Raw genomic sequence first — 17,537 nt, forward strand, 5'->3', positions numbered from 1 at the left:
AGTGGTACTGTGCAGTGTATATATACAGAATAAGAGCAGATACTGAGGATTACACCCCGTATACAGGACAGGAGAAGTGGTACTGTGCAGTGTATATATATACAGAATAAGAGCAGATACTGAGGATTACACCCAGTATACAGGACAGGAGAAGTGGTACTGTGCAGTGTATATATATATATACAGAATAAGAGCAGATACTGAGGATTACACCCAGTATACAGGACAGGAGAAGTGGTACTGTGCAGTGTATATATACAGAATAAGAGCAGATACTGAGGATTACACCCGGTATACAGGACAGGAGGAGTGGTACTGTGCAGTGTATATATATACAGAATAAGAGCAGGTACTGAGGATTACACCCGGTATACAGGACAGGAGAAGTGGTACTGTGCAGTGTATATATACAGAATAAGAGCAGATACTGAGGATTACACCCGGTATACAGGACAGGAGAAGTGGTACTGTGCAGTGTATATATATACAGAGTAAGAGCAGATACTGAGGATTACACCCGGTATACAGGACAGGAGAAGTGGTACTGTGCAGTGTGTATATATACAGAATAAGAGCAGATACTGAGGATTACACCCAGTATACAGGACAGGAGAAGTGGTACTGTGCAGTGTATATATATACAGAATAAGAGCAGATACTGAGGATTACACCCAGTATACAGGACAGGAGAAGTGGTACTGTGCAGTGTATATATACAGAATAAGAGCCGATACTGAGGATTATACCCAGTATACAGGACAGGAGAAGTGGTACTGTGCAGTGTGTATATATATATACAGAATAAGAGCAGATACTGGAGGATTACACCCGGTATACAGGACAGGAGAAGTGGTACTGTGCAGTGTATATATATACAGAGTAAGAGCAGATACTGAGGATTACACCCGGTATACAGGACAGGAGAAGTGGTACTGTGCAGTGTATATATATACAGAATAAGAGCAGATACTAAGGATTACACCCAGTATACAGGACAGGAGAAGTGGTACTGTGCAGTGTATATATACAGAATAAGAGCCGATACTGAGGATTACACCCAGTACACAGGACAGGAGAAGTGGTACTGTGCAGTGTATATATATACAGAATAAGAGCAGATACTGAGGATTACACCCAGTACACAGGACAGGAGAAGTGGTACTGTGCAGTGTATATATACAGAATAAGAGCAGATACTGAGGATTACACCCGGTATACAGGACAGGAGAAGTGGTACTGTGCAGTGTATATATACAGGAGAAGTGGTACTGTGCAGTGTATATATACAGAATAAGAGCCGATACTGAGGATTACACCCAGTACACAGGACAGGAGAAGTGGTACTGTGCAGTGTATATATACAGGAGAAGTGGTACTGTGCAGTGTATATATACAGGAGAAGTGGTACTGTGCAGTGTATATATACAGGAGAAGTGGTACTGTGCAGTGTATATATACAGGAGAAGTGGTACTGTGCAGTGTTTATATACAGAATAAGAGCAGATACTGAGGATTACACCCAGTATACAGGACAGGAGAAGTGGTACTGTGCAGTGTATATATACAGAATAAGAGCCGATACTGAGGATTACACCCAGTACACAGGACAGGAGAAGTGGTACTGTGCAGTGTATATATACAGGAGAAGTGGTACTGTGCAGTGTATATATATACAGGAGAAGTGGTACTGTGCAGTGTCCATATATACAGAATCAGATCTTTACCACCTCAGCCCCCCAGGTCTGTCTGTGGGGGCCCCGTGGCCTTGCCCGCGGTTACACTGGCTCATCAGCCCGCAGATTGAGCAGATGGCCGCTCGGATACGGTAATTCCTGCGGCGCTCTCGGGCCGGTGCAGTAAATGGACGGGGCGAGTCTTAGTCTAATGAAGGATCCATCTCGTTCCAATGTCACAGCGCAGCTCCACTTAACAGCTCGGGGTCAGCATTGATCAAGGGCTCTTGAATCAGACTTGGTGGGAAGAAGCTTTCTCAGCAGCCCTGGAGCTGATTGATGACAAGAGGCTGCATTGTCTTCTAGCTCCACAGGACTCCTCGGAGCGGGGGCCACAGATATGGGGGCGGCTTTTAGAGCATTTTTGGCAGCTCTCGTTCATGTGTGATTGCTGCAGCCCTGAGATGATGCTGCAAGCTGCTGCCCTCTCATGGCCACTAATTTCTGGCATCCTGCCATTCCTCTTCTTGCTTTCATCCTCAGTTGTCACCGCCACTCACTGCCTGGAAGCCGCCATGGTCATCCTCTAAGGCTGCCGTGAAATTACAAGCACCTGACCTGCTGCAGAGAGGTCACCGTGATTTCTTCTGAATTTACAAATTGTTTTACTCCTAAAATGGAAAATAAGTGTCAGTGAGAGACATACACTCCAGAGCTGCACTCCTATCATGGTTGTGATTGGAAACAGTCAGCAAGCACTTCTCAGATTACAAGCTCTGTGCAGACACTGAACAAGTAGGAAATGCTGGATGATTGCAGCTCTGAAGCTGCAGATAGGAAGGACCTTCAGGATGTAGTGACTGAGCAAATAGAACATTTCTTCTTTTCATCAGGTTGTAGAAAATGTCATTTATGTGATAATTCCTGTTTTACCGAATTATCAATATTTCTGGAATATTCGGAACTTTTATGAAACTTGAGAAATTATTGATTTTTATGTTTAGCATAAAACAAAAACACGATAAATAATGAATGAGATAGAAAAGGATGAAACGCCGCAATATAGCAAAATGTATCGAGCTCCTCTTCTCCCATCACATGGAGCAACATCTCCAGCCCTGCTCCGACAGGTGGGGGTCATCAGCTCCAGTGCTTTATCCCAGGGGGTCTTCAGCTCCAGTGCTTTATCCCAGGGGGTCGTCGGCTCCAGTGCTTTATCACAGGGGGTCGTCGGCTCCAGTGCTTTATCACAGGGGGTCGTCGGCTCCAGTGCTTTATCACAGGGGGTCTTCAGCTCCAGTGCTTTATCCCAGGGGGTCGTCGGCTCCAGTGCTTTATCACAGGGGTCGTCGGCTCCAGTGCTTTATCACAGGGGGTCGTCGGCTCCAGTGCTTTATCACAGGGGGTCGTCGGCTCCAGTGCTTTATCACAGGGGGTTGTCGGCTCCAGTGCTTTATCACAGGGGTCGTCGGCTCCAGTGCTTTATCACAGGGGGTCGTCGGCTCCAGTGCTTTATCACAGGGGGTCGTCGGCTCCAGTGCTTTATCACAGGGGGTCGTCGGCTCCAGTGCTTTATCACAGGGGGTTGTCGGCTCCAGTGCTTTATCACAGGGGTCGTCGGCTCCAGTGCTTTATCCCAGGGGGTCGTCGGCTCCAGTGCTTTATCCCAGGGGGTCGTCGGCTCCAGTGCTTTATCCCAGGGGGTCGTCGGCTCCAGTGCTTTATCCCAGGGGGTCGTCGGCTCCAGTGCTTTATCCCAGGGGGTCGTCGGCTCCAGTGCTTTATCACAGGGGTCGTCGGCTCCAGTGCTTTATCACAGGGGTCGTCGGCTCCAGTGCTTTATCACAGGGGTCGTCGGCTCCAGTGCTTTATCCCAGGGGGTCGTCGGCTCCAGTGCTTTATCACAGGGGGGGTCGTTGGCTCCAGTGCTTTATCACAGGGGGGTCGTCGGCTCCAGTGCTTTATCACAGGGGGTCGTCGGCTCCAGTGCTTTATCCCAGGGGGTCGTCGGCTCCAGTGCTTTATCCCAGGGGGTCGTCGGCTCCAGTGCTTTATCACAGGGGGGGTCGTCGGCTCCAGTGCTTTATCACAGGGGGTCGTCGGCTCCAGTGCTTTATCACAGGGGGTCGTAGGCTCCAGTGCTTTATCCGGGGGGGGGGGGGGGTCAGCTCCAGTGCTTTATCACAGGGGGTCGCCGGCTCCAGTGCTTTATCACAGAGGAGTAGTGGCTTTTTGGCTCCTCAGAGCCCCCCACCCATGTGTCAGGAGTCCTGCCCTTCTGCTGCCTGCACATTACATGCTTCCTTGGCCCCCATAACCTTCCCCTTGTGTCAGGTTTCCTCCACTGTAACGCAGCCTTTGCTGATATTAACATTTCATATCTTGCCCTTTCTATCAGCAGAACAAATAAATAAATCACAAGTAACTTCTTGAATGTTCAGCGCACTGCGGGGGGAGCGGGCGGAGGCTGGGGTCCCCCCTGACCTGAGTGGGCCGCTGCTCCTGGAGAAATGATTACTTCCAGAGCTCCTTATATCGGCCGCTCGAAACCGGAATGTAATATTCCCCTGACTGCACCGCAGAATCCGAGGCTGGAGATACATGGTGCAACGGCAGGGGATCACAGGCGCCTCGGGACACGGCAGGTCCCGTTACCTGGGCCGATAATCTGGGGATGAGAGGCCCGTGTATAAGGTGCTGACATCAGCTGGCGCCAAAAATCATCAGGTCATGTGTGTAAAGCGTGATCCTCTGTGGGGACAAGTGACAGTGTAGAGATGTCCGTGTGAACGCAGCCCTCATCTCCGCCGATGATCAGGCAATTATCAGGAACGTCTGTGTCCTTCCCGAAACTTAGTTACTTTCATCTGAATGGAGCTGAAATCTACGAACTTCCGCAAAAACCTCCTCAGTGAGATGAATGGAACGGAATTTCAGGTGCAACTAAATCTGTTGTGTGCGACTTACTGCAACGTGCAAAGGGTGAAATCCACATCAGAGTCCGCGCCTAAAGGGAATTCCAGCCGCAGTGTCGCCCGGCAAACCCTAGTGCAGTGATGGCGAACCTTCTACAGACCGAGCGCCCAAACTGCAACCCAAAACCCACTTATTTATCGCAAAGTGCCAACACAGCAATGTAACCGGAGTACTACAGTCCAATACAGTACATCTGCCATCTACTTCATCATTTACCTATAATATCCTGCCGACATTCAGTGCGAGTCCTGCGCTGATGAACGGCAGGAGAAGCCATATTAGTACACCATACACTATTTCCGGGCGTAGGTGCCCACAGACAGTCTACTGGATGACTGTAGGACAGGAGAATACAATCTATTGCCCCCTGTTATCAGCCATTTCAGGGGAGAGGATGACTGTAGGACAGGAGAATACAGTCTATTGTCCCCTGTTATCAGTCATTTCAGGGGGGAGGATGACTGTAGGACAGGAGAATACAGTCTATTGCTCCCTGTTATCAGCCATTTCAGGGGAGAGGATGACTGTAGGACAGGAGAATACAATCTATTGCCCCCTGTTATCAGCCATTTCAGGGGAGAGGATGACTGTAGGACAGGAGAATACAGTCTATTGTCCCCTGTTATCAGTCATTTCAGGGGGGAGGATGACTGTAGGACAGGAGAATACAGTCTATTGCCCCCTGTTATCAGTCATTTCAGGGGAGAGGATGACTGTAGGACAGGAGAATACAGTCTATTGCCCCCTGTTATCAGCCATTTCAGGGGAGAGGATGACTGTAGGACAGGAGAATACAGTCTATTGCTCCCTGTTATCAGCCATTTCAGGGGAGAGGATGACTGTAGGACAGGAGAATACAGTCTATTGCCCCTGTTATCAGCCATTTCAGGGGAGAGGATGACTGTAGGACAGGAGAATACAGACTATTGCTCCCTGTTATCAGCCATTTCAGGGGAGAGGATGACTGTAGGACAGGAGAATACAGTCTATTGCCCCCTGTTATCAGCCATTTCAGGGGAGAGGATGACTGTAGGACAGGAGAATACAGTCTATTGCTCCCTGTTATCAGCCATTTCAGGGGAGAGGATGATTGTAGGACAGGAGAATACAGTCTATTGCCCCCTGTTATCAGCCATATCAGGGGAGAGGATGACTGTAGGACAGGAGAATACAGTCTATTGTCCCCTGTTATCAGCCATTTCAGGGGAGAGGACGACTGTAGGACAGGAGAATACAGTCTATTGCCCCTGTTATCAGCCATTTCAGGGGAGAGGATGACTGTAGGACAGGAGAATACAGTCTATTGCTCCCTGTTATCAGCCATTTCAGGGGAGAGGATGACTGTAGGACAGGAGAATACAGTCTATTGCCCCCTGTTATCAGCCATTTCAGGGGAGAGGATGACTGTAGGACAGGAGAATACAGTCTATTGCCCCCTGTTATCAGCCATTTCAGGGGAGAGGATGACTGTAGGACAGGAGAATACAGTCTATTGCCCCCTGTTATCAGCCATTTCAGGGGAGAGGATGACTGTAGGACAGGAGAATACAGTCTATTGCCCCCTGTTATCAGCCATTTCAGGGGAGAGGATGACTGTAGGACAGGAGAATACAGTCTATTGCCCCCTGTTATCAGCCATTTCAGGGGAGAGGATGACTGTAGGACAGGAGAATACAGTCTATTGCCCCCTGTTATCAGCCATTTCAGGGGAGAGGATGACTGTAGGACAGGAGAATACAGTCTATTGCCCCCTGTTATCAGCCATTTCAGGGGAGAGGATGACTGTAGGACAGGAGAATACAGTCTATTGCCCCCTGTTATCAGCCATTTCAGGGGAGAGGATGACTGTAGGACAGGAGAATACAGTCTATTGCCCCCTGTTATCAGCCATTTCAGGGGAGAGGATGACTGTAGGACAGGAGAATACAGTCTATTGCCCCCTGTTATCAGCCATTTCAGGGGAGAGGATGACTGTAGGACAGGAGAATACAGTCTATTGCCCCCTGTTATCAGCCATTTCAGGGGAGAGGATGACTGTAGGACAGGAGAATACAGTCTATTGCCTCCTGTTATCAGCCATTTCAGGGGAGAGGATGACTGTAGGACAGGAGAATACAGTCTATTGCCTCCTGTTATCAGCCATTTCAGGGGAGAGGACGACTGTAGGACAGGAGAATACAATCTATTGCCTCCTGTTATCAGCCATTTCAGGGGAGAGGACGACTGTAGGACAGGAGAATACAGTCTATTGCCTCCTGTTATCAGCCATTTCAGGGGAGAGGATGACTGTAGGACAGGAGAATACAGTCTATTGCCCCCTGTTATCAGCCATTTCAGGGGAGAGGATGACTGTAGGACAGGAGAATACAGTCTATTGCCTCCTGTTATCAGCCATTTCAGGGGAGAGGATGACTGTAGGACAGGAGAATACAGTCTATTGCTCCCTGTTATCAGCCATTTCAGGGGAGAGGATGACTGTAGGACAGGAGAATACAGTCTATTGCCTCCTGTTATCAGCCATTTCAGGGGAGAGGATGACTGTAGGACAGGAGAATACAGTCTATTGCCCCCTGTTATCAGCCATTTCAGGGGGAGGATGACTGTAGGACAGGAGAATACAGTCTATTGCCCCCTGTTATCAGCCATTTCAGGGGGAGGATGACTGTAGGACAGGAGAATACAGTCTATTGCCCCCTGTTATCAGCCATTTCAGGGGAGAGGATGACTGTAGGACAGGAGAATACAGTCTATTGCCCCCTGTTATCAGCCATTTCAGGGGAGAGGATGACTGTAGGACAGGAGAATACAGTCTATTGCCCCCTGTTATCAGCCATTTCAGGGGAGAGGATGACTGTAGGACAGGAGAATACAGTCTATTGCCCCCTGTTATCAGCCATTTCAGGGGGAGAGGATGACTGTAGGACAGGAGAATACAGTCTATTGCCCCCTGTTATCAGCCATTTCAGGGGAGAGGATGACTGTAGGACAGGAGAATACAGTCTATTGCCCCCTGTTATCAGCCATTTCAGGCTGTTCTGTCCTGGCTGGATGCAGTATTATTCTTTTAGTGCTGCTCCCACTGAGGAGGAGAGCCCCCTATTTCGCTACAGTGTATCAGTGCAGATCAGTGTGATATGTGTCCCTGTACCTGCCAGTCACATTTGTGCAGATCCTCCGCAGCCGCCCCTCGCTGTCACGTTTCACCATTCACTTAATTAAGGCAATTTCCAATTTGTCTCTGATGAGGTGAAATTGCTTCCTGATTCCAGAACGGCGCAGTAATTACAAGAATTAACAATCTGCTAATCTGCATAACCACAGCATGATGACAGGCAGCAGGGGCCCCGGGGCCACAGTACCTATGCAGGCACCTACCTGATAAAGCGACACAGGATGGAGCACTGCACCAGTAAATCACTACAGGGGTTAAATGGTGGTAGAATAGTTACTTATCCTGTCTGTCTCATGCTCTAGTCACATCCAGAGCTGCATTCAGCATTCTCCTGGCTTCCCGTTACGTCTCAGGCTGCGTTTCTTTTGATCAATTACACTGTGTGCATAATTATTAGGCAGGTGAGTAGAAACTTGAATGCTTATTGGATTGAAGCCTATCAGGTGATGTGCATCTGTGTAATGAGGGAGGGCGTGGCCTAAGGAGACCAAGACCCTATTATTAAAGATGAGCACGTTGGACTTGAAATGAATTCCCAAACCTACTGGCAGTCAGAAGACTCGCTGCAGATCTACAGATCACGTTAAACAGATTTTTTTGTGTAAAATTGGACAGGTGGATTTCATTCTTCTGTCGCGTATTCATTAAGGCTACACGGCGACATTTATTGTAATGACAGTCTATGGCGTCACACTGCAACTTGCTGCCTTACGATGCGACAGTTGGATGGAGTTTTTGTGACTGCAGTTGCCGCATGTCGCAGTGTGACACCATAGACTGTCATTACAATAAATGTCGCACGACACGTGTCGCTGTGCAGCCCAAGCCTAATCGTTGCACAGCACTTCATTGATTGCCAGTGAACACATGCAGGCTGCCATCTTGACTCACCCGTCCGGCAACGCACAGGTAAGCCCTTGCCTATGCCAGGAGCCGGTCTGAAATCAAATGCGGTCACCGGGAGCAGGCAGTTCCAAGAACAGCCCGATGAAGGCCCTGGCGGCTGTTCTCGGAACTGCCTGCTCCCACTGACTGCATTTGATTTCAGACCGGCTACTGACACAGGTAAGGGCTTACCTGTGCATCGCCGGACGGGTGAGCCTACCTTACTAAAGATGGCAGCACGGATTTGTTCACTGGCGAACACTGCGGACTGACCATCACTGTGTATGAATTACTTAGCATATTATTAGTCTGACCTCTGGTGGTTGTTTTTCAGTATGACAGGTTCATATTCACTTAGACTGGTCAAATTTATTTGAGCATAAGAAAAGTCTGTGCTGAGAAAAGTCGCATTTTTATTTTTTATGCAAAAAAATTTCACTTCACTACTGAAAACTGATGAAAAAAAAAAAGTACTCCAGCCGTGGAGTGGAGTAGAAATTACAATGGAAAATAGGCATAAAAGTTATAATGTACGATTTAATCTAAAAAATAAAAATGGGCAAAAGAGGCACAAAAGCCTCCAAAATGGGCGCAATTTCAGTAGTAAATGTGGTAAAAAAAAAAAGACTGTCTAAAAAAGCATTTTTTAGACTAAAAACAAGTGCAAACACTATAGTAAATACGCCCCAATATCTGGAGGCCGTGGTAACGGGTGAGCCGACAGACTCCGCGGATGGAAGCTTATGACTGGTATGGAAAAGAAGGGGGGGGGGGGAAGGTTATAGGTCACTGATAGTTTTTAGTTTTTTTTAACTGTTTATTTATTTTGAGTTGTTTACTTTTCTCCCGTTAACAGACGATAATAAACAAGTGAGAAGAAACCTTTTCCTTTAGCCCCATGAGGATTCGGCGCTCAGATAGTCTCCTAAGGAGCTGAAACCTCACCTTCTACTTTCTTAAATATTCGGTTTGAGGTTTGTGGAATGATTCCTCAAAAACACAACTTGCCTAATAATTGTGCACACCGTGTGTATGATGTTTTATTCACCAGTCACATCCAAAGCTGCATTTTGTTGGTGCCTCCTGATACCAGCTGCAGAGAAGAATGAAGCTCTGATCATACGCTACCGCCAGAGCCGCGGGTGGAGCAGACCTCAGTGCTACACCGCGTGGCCAGGGTGGAGAAGCTCATGCACACGACCATAGCCTGCTTTGCAGTCCGCAAACCGGCCGTATGCGTTCCGCATTTTGCGTAACGGAACGTCCGTCCCATAATAGAACAGTCCTATCCCTAATACGGACAAGCACTTTTTGCAGGTTTCGTGACCGGACATACGGATGCAGACAGCCCACAGAGTGCTGTCCACATCATTTGCGCCCCCTGCTGGTTCAGTTTCTGCTGGAGATGTTTACAGCGCTTTCAGAGTGCAGTGCGTTATGGGAGTTCTGCTGGTTAGTCTGGATGTGTCTGACAACAAGGGACAGTTTCCAGTAGTAGCCACAAGAATTATAACTGCAGCTTTGGATGTGACTGGAATATAAGGGGATAGTCACATGCTGCAGATTTGTAGAAATCGGTCCATATGTGTGAGGGGAAAGCTTCCTGCAGCAGCTGCCGTACAGAAGTGTGTGTGAATACAGCCCAACACATGATTTAAGAGAGGAGCAGAGGCTGCAGCTCTGTGTGTAACTGGAGTATAAGACGATAGCGGGGATTGAGGACGCACTTCCCCTGCAGGAGATGGAGAAGCGATGCTGAGTCTTTTGCTCGGAGATGATTCTCTCTGAAGGTTACGTTTCTGCGCCCGTGACCTCGCCTGTCAGGTGCAGCGTGTCCGGGGGTCTCGCTGTCTTCCGCAGCATATGTTCTGCTTCGTGCAGTTGGGCCCCGCGGAGAAACTGAAAGACGTGGGAAAGTCACAGGAAAAGTTACCGTCTTCACCTCTAAAGTTGTTACAAATGTTTAGCGTCGGAGGGCGAGACACGAGCGGTTAAATCTGGCACCGTTCTCACTGCATTCTTCTGATTGTGTCTTTCAGATCGCCTTCTCCCAGCACAACACCATCATGGACCTGGTGCAGTTCTTTGTCACCTTCTTCAGGTAAGGACCGGCAGTCGCCCCAACATCCAGGACACCCACAATTCTAATCTGTTCCTGGGAAAGCAGAGTGACAGCCAATATGGCCGCCAGGGGGATGGCACTCAACTTTCCAAGACTCCTAAGAAGCCACTCTGCCCGATTCAGCAGTGATATGACCCCCCATATTAGTCGCCACCCAGCTTTCCAGGGAACAGATAGAACTAAGCTGAACAGCAGATGACCCCCCGAGTCCATGGTGACTTTGGACACGTATGATGATTGTATGTTCGTGACACAACAGGCGCGGCTGTGACGGACGCTCCTCATGCGCATAGACCAATCACAATGGTCAGATGTATCAGTGGTTACTGGTTGCAGCCTCTGAGGTCATGTGACAACAGATGTATCAGTGGTTACAGTGTTGCAGCCTCTGAGGTCATGTGACAACAGATGTATCAGTGGTTACAGTGTTGCAGCCTCTGAGGTCATGTGACAACAGATGTATCAGTGGTTACAGTGTTGCAGCCTCTGAGGTCATGTGACAACAGATGTATCAGTGGTTACTGGTTGCAGCCTCTGAGGTCATGTGACAACAGATGTATCAGTGGTTATAATGTTGCAGCCTCTGAGGTCATGTGACAACAGATGTATCAGTGGTTATAATGTTGCAGCCTCTTCAGTTCTGTGGGCGACGCTTATTATACAATGTGTCCAGTCAGCGGGGGGGGGGGGGGGGGGTTACATAACATGCACACTGGGCCAGATATCTTCAGTCCTCCGCTGACCCTCCCCCCCCCTTCCTCCTCTGGACGTGGCGGTTTATAACAGACATTTGGAATAATGGCGCACACGTTATTAGACTTTTTAGCCGCAGACTATTCCGCCATTAGCAGCATTTTACATTTGTGATACAATGACCACCTCGGGCTATCGTGAATGACTGCGGCTCAGCGGCGCCTTGTCTAATTACGCTGATTAGTGTAAACGCGCTTCGCCGGCTCCGCTATAAGATTTGCGCTTTTACCCCCGTTCTCCATGTTCAGTCAAGCGCCGGGCGATGTCTTGATGCCGCAGCTAAGCGAACATGACGTGAGTTGTCTTTTGAGAAACTCGCACGACTCGCGGACTGTCAGCCTCCAGGATGTCCGCCATGAAGGGCGAGCGCGACAATGTGGAGAATTAGAAATTCTCAATCCTCATATTTCAGGGGTGAGATACGTTGTGTCTTCACCCCAGCGGCATCCAGTCCCAGCCGATCTCGTCACCCCCCCCCCCATACTGCGATGCAAATGTAACGCACCAACTGCTGTGCCGAACCAGTCACCTCATTATACAGGCAGCACAGGTAGTGAGGGCGCTGTATCTAATCCTGTTCTGTGTGATACTGTCTGCTGAGCTGTGTATCTAATCCTGTCCTGTGTGATACAGTCTGCTGAGCTGTGTATCTAATCCTATCCTGTGTGATACTGTCTGCTGAGCTGTGTATCTAATCCTATCCTATGTGATACTGTCTGCTGAGCTGTGTATCTAATCCTATCCTGTGTGATACTGTCTGCTGAGCTTTGTATCTAATCCTATCCTGTGTGATACTGTCTGCTGAGCTGTGTATCTAATCCTATCCTGTGTGATACTGCCTGCTGAGCTGTGTATCTAATCCTATCCTGTGTGATACTGTCTGCTGAGCTGTGTATCTAATCCTATCCTGTGTGATACTGTCTGCTGAGCTGTGTATCTAATCCTATCATGTGTGATACAGTCTGCTGAGCTGTGTATCTAATCCTATCCTGTGTGATACAGTCTGCTGAGCTGTGTATCTAATCCTATCCTGTGTGATACTGTCTGCTGAGCTGTGTATCTAATCCTATCCTGTGTGATACTGTCTGCTGAGCTGTGTATCTAATCCTATCATGTGTGATACTGTCTGCTGAGCTGTGTATCTAATCCTATCCTGTGTGATACTGTCTGCTGAGCTGTGTATCTAATCCTATCCTGTGTGATACTGTCTGCTGAGCTGTGTATCTAATCCTATAGTGTGTGATACTGCCTGCTGAGCTGTGTATCTAATCCTATCCTGTGTGATACTGTCTGCTGAGCTGTGTATCTAATCCTATCCTGTGTGATACTGTCTGCTGAGCTGTGTATCTAATCCTCTCCTGTGTGATACTGTCTGCTGAGCTGTGTATCTAATCCTATCCTGTGTGATACTGTCTGCTGAGCTGTGTATCTAATACTCTCCTGTGTGATACTGTCTACTGAGCTGTGTATCTAATCCTATCCCGTGTGATACTGCCTGCTGAGCTGTGTATCTAATCCTATCCTGTGTGATACTGTCTGCTGAGCTGTGTATCTAATCCTATCCTGTGTGATACTGTCTGTTGAGCTGTGTATCTAATACTCTCCTGTGTGATACTGTCTACTGAGCTGTGTATCTAATCCTATCCCGTGTGATACTGCCTGCTGAGCTGTGTATCTAATCCTATCCTGTGTGATACTGCCTGCTGAGCTGTGTATCTAATCCTATCCTGTGTGATACTGTCTACTGAGCTGTGTATCTAATCCTATCCTGTGTGATACTGCCTGCTGAGCTGTGTATCTAATCCTGTGTGATACTGTCTGCTGAGCTGTGTATCTAATCCTGTCCTGTGTGATACTGTCTGCCGAGCTGTGTATCTAATCCTATCCTGTGTGATACAGTCTGCTGAGCTGTGTATCTAATCCTATCCTGTGTGATACTGTCTGCTGAGCTCTGTATCTAATCCTCTCCTGTGTGATGCGGCTGAGCTATGTATCTAATCCTATCCTGTGTGATACTGTCTGCTGAGCTGTGTATCTAATCCTGTCCTGTGTGATACTGTCTGCTGAGCTGTGTATCTAATCCTGTCCTGTGTGATACTGTCTGCTGAGCTGTGTATCTAATCCTGTCCTGTGTGATACTGTCTGCTGAGCTGTGTATCTAATCCTATCCTGTGTGATACTGTCTGCTGAGCTGTGTATCTAATCCTATCCTGTGTGATACTGTCTGCTGAGCTGTGTATCTAATCCTATCCTGTGTGATACTGACTGCTGAGCTGTGTATCTAATCCTATCCTGTGTGATACTGTCTGCTGAGCTGTGTATCTAATCCTATCCTGTGTGATACGGCTGAGCTGTGTATCTAATCCTCTCCTGTGTGATACGGCTGAGCTGTGTATCTAATCCTATCCTGTGTGATACGGCTGAGCTGTGTATCTAATCCTCTCCTGTGTGATACGGCTGAGCTGTGTATCTAATCCTATCCTGTGTGATACGGCTGAGCTGTGTATCTAATCCTCTCCTGTGTGATACTGTCTGCTGAGCTGTGTATCTAATCCTCTCCTGTGTGATACTGTCTGCTGAGCTGTGTATCTAATCCTCTCCTGTGTGATACTGTCTGCTGAGCTGTGTATCTAATCCTCTCCTGTGTGATACGGCTGAGCTGTGTATTGAAGCAATAAAGAGGTTGTTTTGGAGCTGCCCCCTGATGACCCCCGGGGGGGTGGGGGGGCTTATATCAGACCGGTGATTATATCTAGAAGATTCTGCAGTTTATTAAAGCCGCCGACCCCTGAGTAATCCGGAGGACGCTGCTCCGCAGTGAAGGAGTCCGGGCTCCAGGAGATGCTGCAGAGCGAGGTGGCCATTGTGGGGGCCACAGAGTGAGGGGGCTGCAGATAGATGGGGCCACAGATCCCAGGGCCATGTAGGGAGTGATGAAGCTGCGGGGCCCGATGCTTCTGCCATGCTGACGTTCTCCCTCTGCTCTCTCCCTGCAGCTGCTTCCTGTCGCTCCTCCTGGTGGCCGCCGTGGTTTGGAAGATTAAGCAGACGTGCTGGGCGTCTCGGCGGAGAGAGGTAGGTCTGTCGCCCATAGCACCTTTAGGTGGCACCCTGTATGTTACACTGCGCACACTGCGCAGACTGCACTGATACAATGTCACAGAATGCTGCTGTGCTGACTCTCCGTGGTGTAAGTGACGGTAACATTGTGCGATTCCCACAACTGCAATGTTTTCTAATGGGAAAAGTCCCATAACTGCTCTCTATAATTTCCAAAGCATTCATGTCGCTAGTGTCCAGGAAAGATCCACAGCATTGTTCATCCTGAGCTTTCTGGTTTATGAATAGAATGCCAAAACAACAGTGGAGACTGACACCTGGATACCTTCTGTATCCATTTACATTGTTACATGTGGTAATCGTGGTTACAGGTAGCGGTGATCCATGAAGAATCCATTGAAATCCTGGGGCCCCGGCCTCGATGTGGCGCCATCAGGTCTGTGTCCGGCAGTGTGACAGAGGTCTGGGGCCCGGGGCCACGGAGGCTGGAGCTGCACAGACATCTGGGGAATTCCAGGCGACCGTTCCCTGTGAAATGGAAAGCAGACGTTTGATCTGCGAGGCGGTAAAAGCGCCAGATGCGCGGACAGGTGGAGGAGCGCGGCGGGAGGGTCTCTACATACAGACAGGCTGCGGGGGGGGCGCAGAGCACATGATACTAACACTGTCTGACAACTGTGGAAAGCTGGGTGACAACCAGTCTCTTTCCAGCCCCCACAGGGTCATCACCCAGCTTTCCCAGACTCCTGAATGGCCAATCTACAAAGCTGGGCGACAGCCGTGTGTCAGCTGTAAGGGTGGTCGTACTGGTGGTCACCCAGCTTTCCCAGACTCCTGAATGGCCAATCTACAAAGCTGGGCGACAGCCGTGTGTCAGCTGTAAGGGTGGTCGTACTGGTGGTCACCCAGCTTTCCCAGACTCCTGAATGGCCAATCTACAAAGCTGGGCGACAGCCGTGTGTCAGCGGTAAGGGTGGTCGTACTGGTGGTCACCCAGCTTTCCCAGACTCCTGAATGGCCAATCTACAAAGCTGGGCGACAGCCGTGTGTCAGCTGTAAGGGTGGTCGTACTGGGGGTCACCCAGCTTTCCCAGACTCCTGAATGGCCAATCTACAAAGCTGGGCGACAGCCGTGTGTCAGCTGTAAGGGTGGTCGTACTGGTGGTCACCCAGCTCTCCCAGACTCCTGAATGGCCAATCTACAAAGCTGGGCGACAGCCGTGTGTCAGCTGTAAGGGTGGTCGTACTGGTGGTCACCCAGCTTTCCCAGACTCCTGAATGGCCAATCTACAAAGCTGGGCGACAGCCGTGTGTCAGCTGTAAGGGTGGTCGTACTGGTGGTCACCCAGCTTTCCCAGACTCCTGAATGGCCAATCTACAAAGCTGGGCGACAGCCGTGTGTCAGCTGTAAGGGTGGTCGTACTGGTAGTCACCCAGCTTTCCCAGACTCCTGAATGGCCAATCTACAAAGCTGGGCGACAGCCGTGTGTCAGCTGTAAGGGTGGTCGTACTGGTGGTCACCCAGCTCTCCCAGACTCCTGAATGGCCAATCTACAAAGCTGGGCGACAGCCGTGTGTCAGCTGTAAGGGTGGTCGTACTGGTGGTCACCCAGCTCTCCCAGACTCCTGAATGGCCAATCTACAAAGCTGGGCGACAGCCGTGTGTCAGCTGTAGGGGTGGTCGTACTGGTGGTCACCCAGCTCTCCCAGACTCCTGAATGGCCAATCTACAAAGCTGGGCGACAGCCGTGTGTCAGCTGTAAGGGTGGTCGTACTGGTGGTCACCCAGCTTTCCCAGACTCCTGAATGGCCAATCTACAAAGCTGGGCGACAGCCGTGTGTCAGCTGTAAGGGTGGTCGTACTGGGGGTCACCCAGCTTTCCCAGACTCCTGAATGGCCAATCTACAAAGCTGGGCGACAGCCGTGTGTCAGCTGTAAGGGTGGTCGTACTGGTGGTCACCCAGCTTTCCCAGACTCCTGAATGGCCAATCTACAAAGCTGGGCGACAGCCGTGTGTCAGCTGTAAGGGTGGTCGTACTGGTGGTCACCCAGCTTTCCCAGACTCCTGAATGGCCAATCTACAAAGCTGGGCGACAGCCGTGTGTCAGCTGTAAGGGTGGTCGTACTGGTGGTCACCCAGCTCTCCCAGACTCCTGAATGGCCAATCTACAAAGCTGGGCGACAGCCGTGTGTCAGCTGTAAGGGTGGTCGTACTGGTGGTCGCCCAGCTTTCCCAGACTCCTGAATGGCCAATCTACAAAGCTGGGCGACAGCCGTGTGTCAGCTGTAAGGGTGGTCGTACTGGTGGTCACCCAGCTCTCCCAGACTCCTGAATGGCCAATCTACAAAGCTGGGCGACAGCCGTGTGTCAGCTGTAAGGGTGGTCGTACTGGTGGTCACCCAGCTTTCCCAGACTCCTGAATGGCCAATCTACAAAGCTGGGCGACAGCCGTGTGTCAGCTGTAAGGGTGGTCGTACTGGTGGTCGCCCAGCTTTCCCAGACTCCTGAATGGCCAATCTACAAAGCTGGGCGACAGCCGTGTGTCAGCTGTAAGGGTGGTCGTACTGGTGGTCACCCAGCTTTCCCAGACTCCTGAATGGCGACAGCCGTGTGTCAGCTGTAAGGGTGGTCGTACTGGTGGTCACCCAGCTTTCCTAGGTTCTTGAATGCACAGTATGGCAGGTTTTCCATTCACCCAGCTTTCCCGGAAGCGGACGGGGCTCCTGTAACATCTCGTGTATTTGTCGACTGCAGCAGGAAATGGTCTTTGATCTAAATGTTACAATGTGACATTTCGGCGGCGCTTTCCCATAGTCGTCCGGTGCAGCCTCTCATCCGATCGGACAGAAGATGTTATCGGGGCGACTCTCGAGGTCCATCCCTAATCTGAGGAG

At 49.7% G+C, this 17,537-nt stretch overlaps 2 protein-coding genes across 2 annotated transcripts in view; both read left to right on the forward strand.

The window, feature by feature from the left end:
* Window positions 1-17,537, forward strand: part of MCTP1 (multiple C2 and transmembrane domain containing 1) — a 1,090,031-nt gene that overhangs the window by 26,505 nt on the left and 1,045,989 nt on the right. The window lies entirely within an intron of this gene.
* Window positions 10,749-17,537, forward strand: part of LOC122924671 (attractin-like protein 1) — a 164,519-nt gene continuing 157,730 nt past the window's right edge. Inside the window, exons 1-2 of the mRNA XM_044276003.1 lie at window positions 10,749-10,807; window positions 14,578-14,656. Of these exons, the coding sequence (XP_044131938.1) occupies window positions 10,773-10,807; window positions 14,578-14,656 (114 nt within the window). The 5' untranslated portion in view covers window positions 10,749-10,772. The remainder of the gene's footprint in view (window positions 10,808-14,577; window positions 14,657-17,537) is intronic.

Source organism: Bufo gargarizans, chromosome 1, assembly GCF_014858855.1.
Source record: "Bufo gargarizans isolate SCDJY-AF-19 chromosome 1, ASM1485885v1, whole genome shotgun sequence".
In the NCBI taxonomy this organism is placed as follows: Eukaryota; Metazoa; Chordata; class Amphibia; order Anura; family Bufonidae; genus Bufo; species Bufo gargarizans.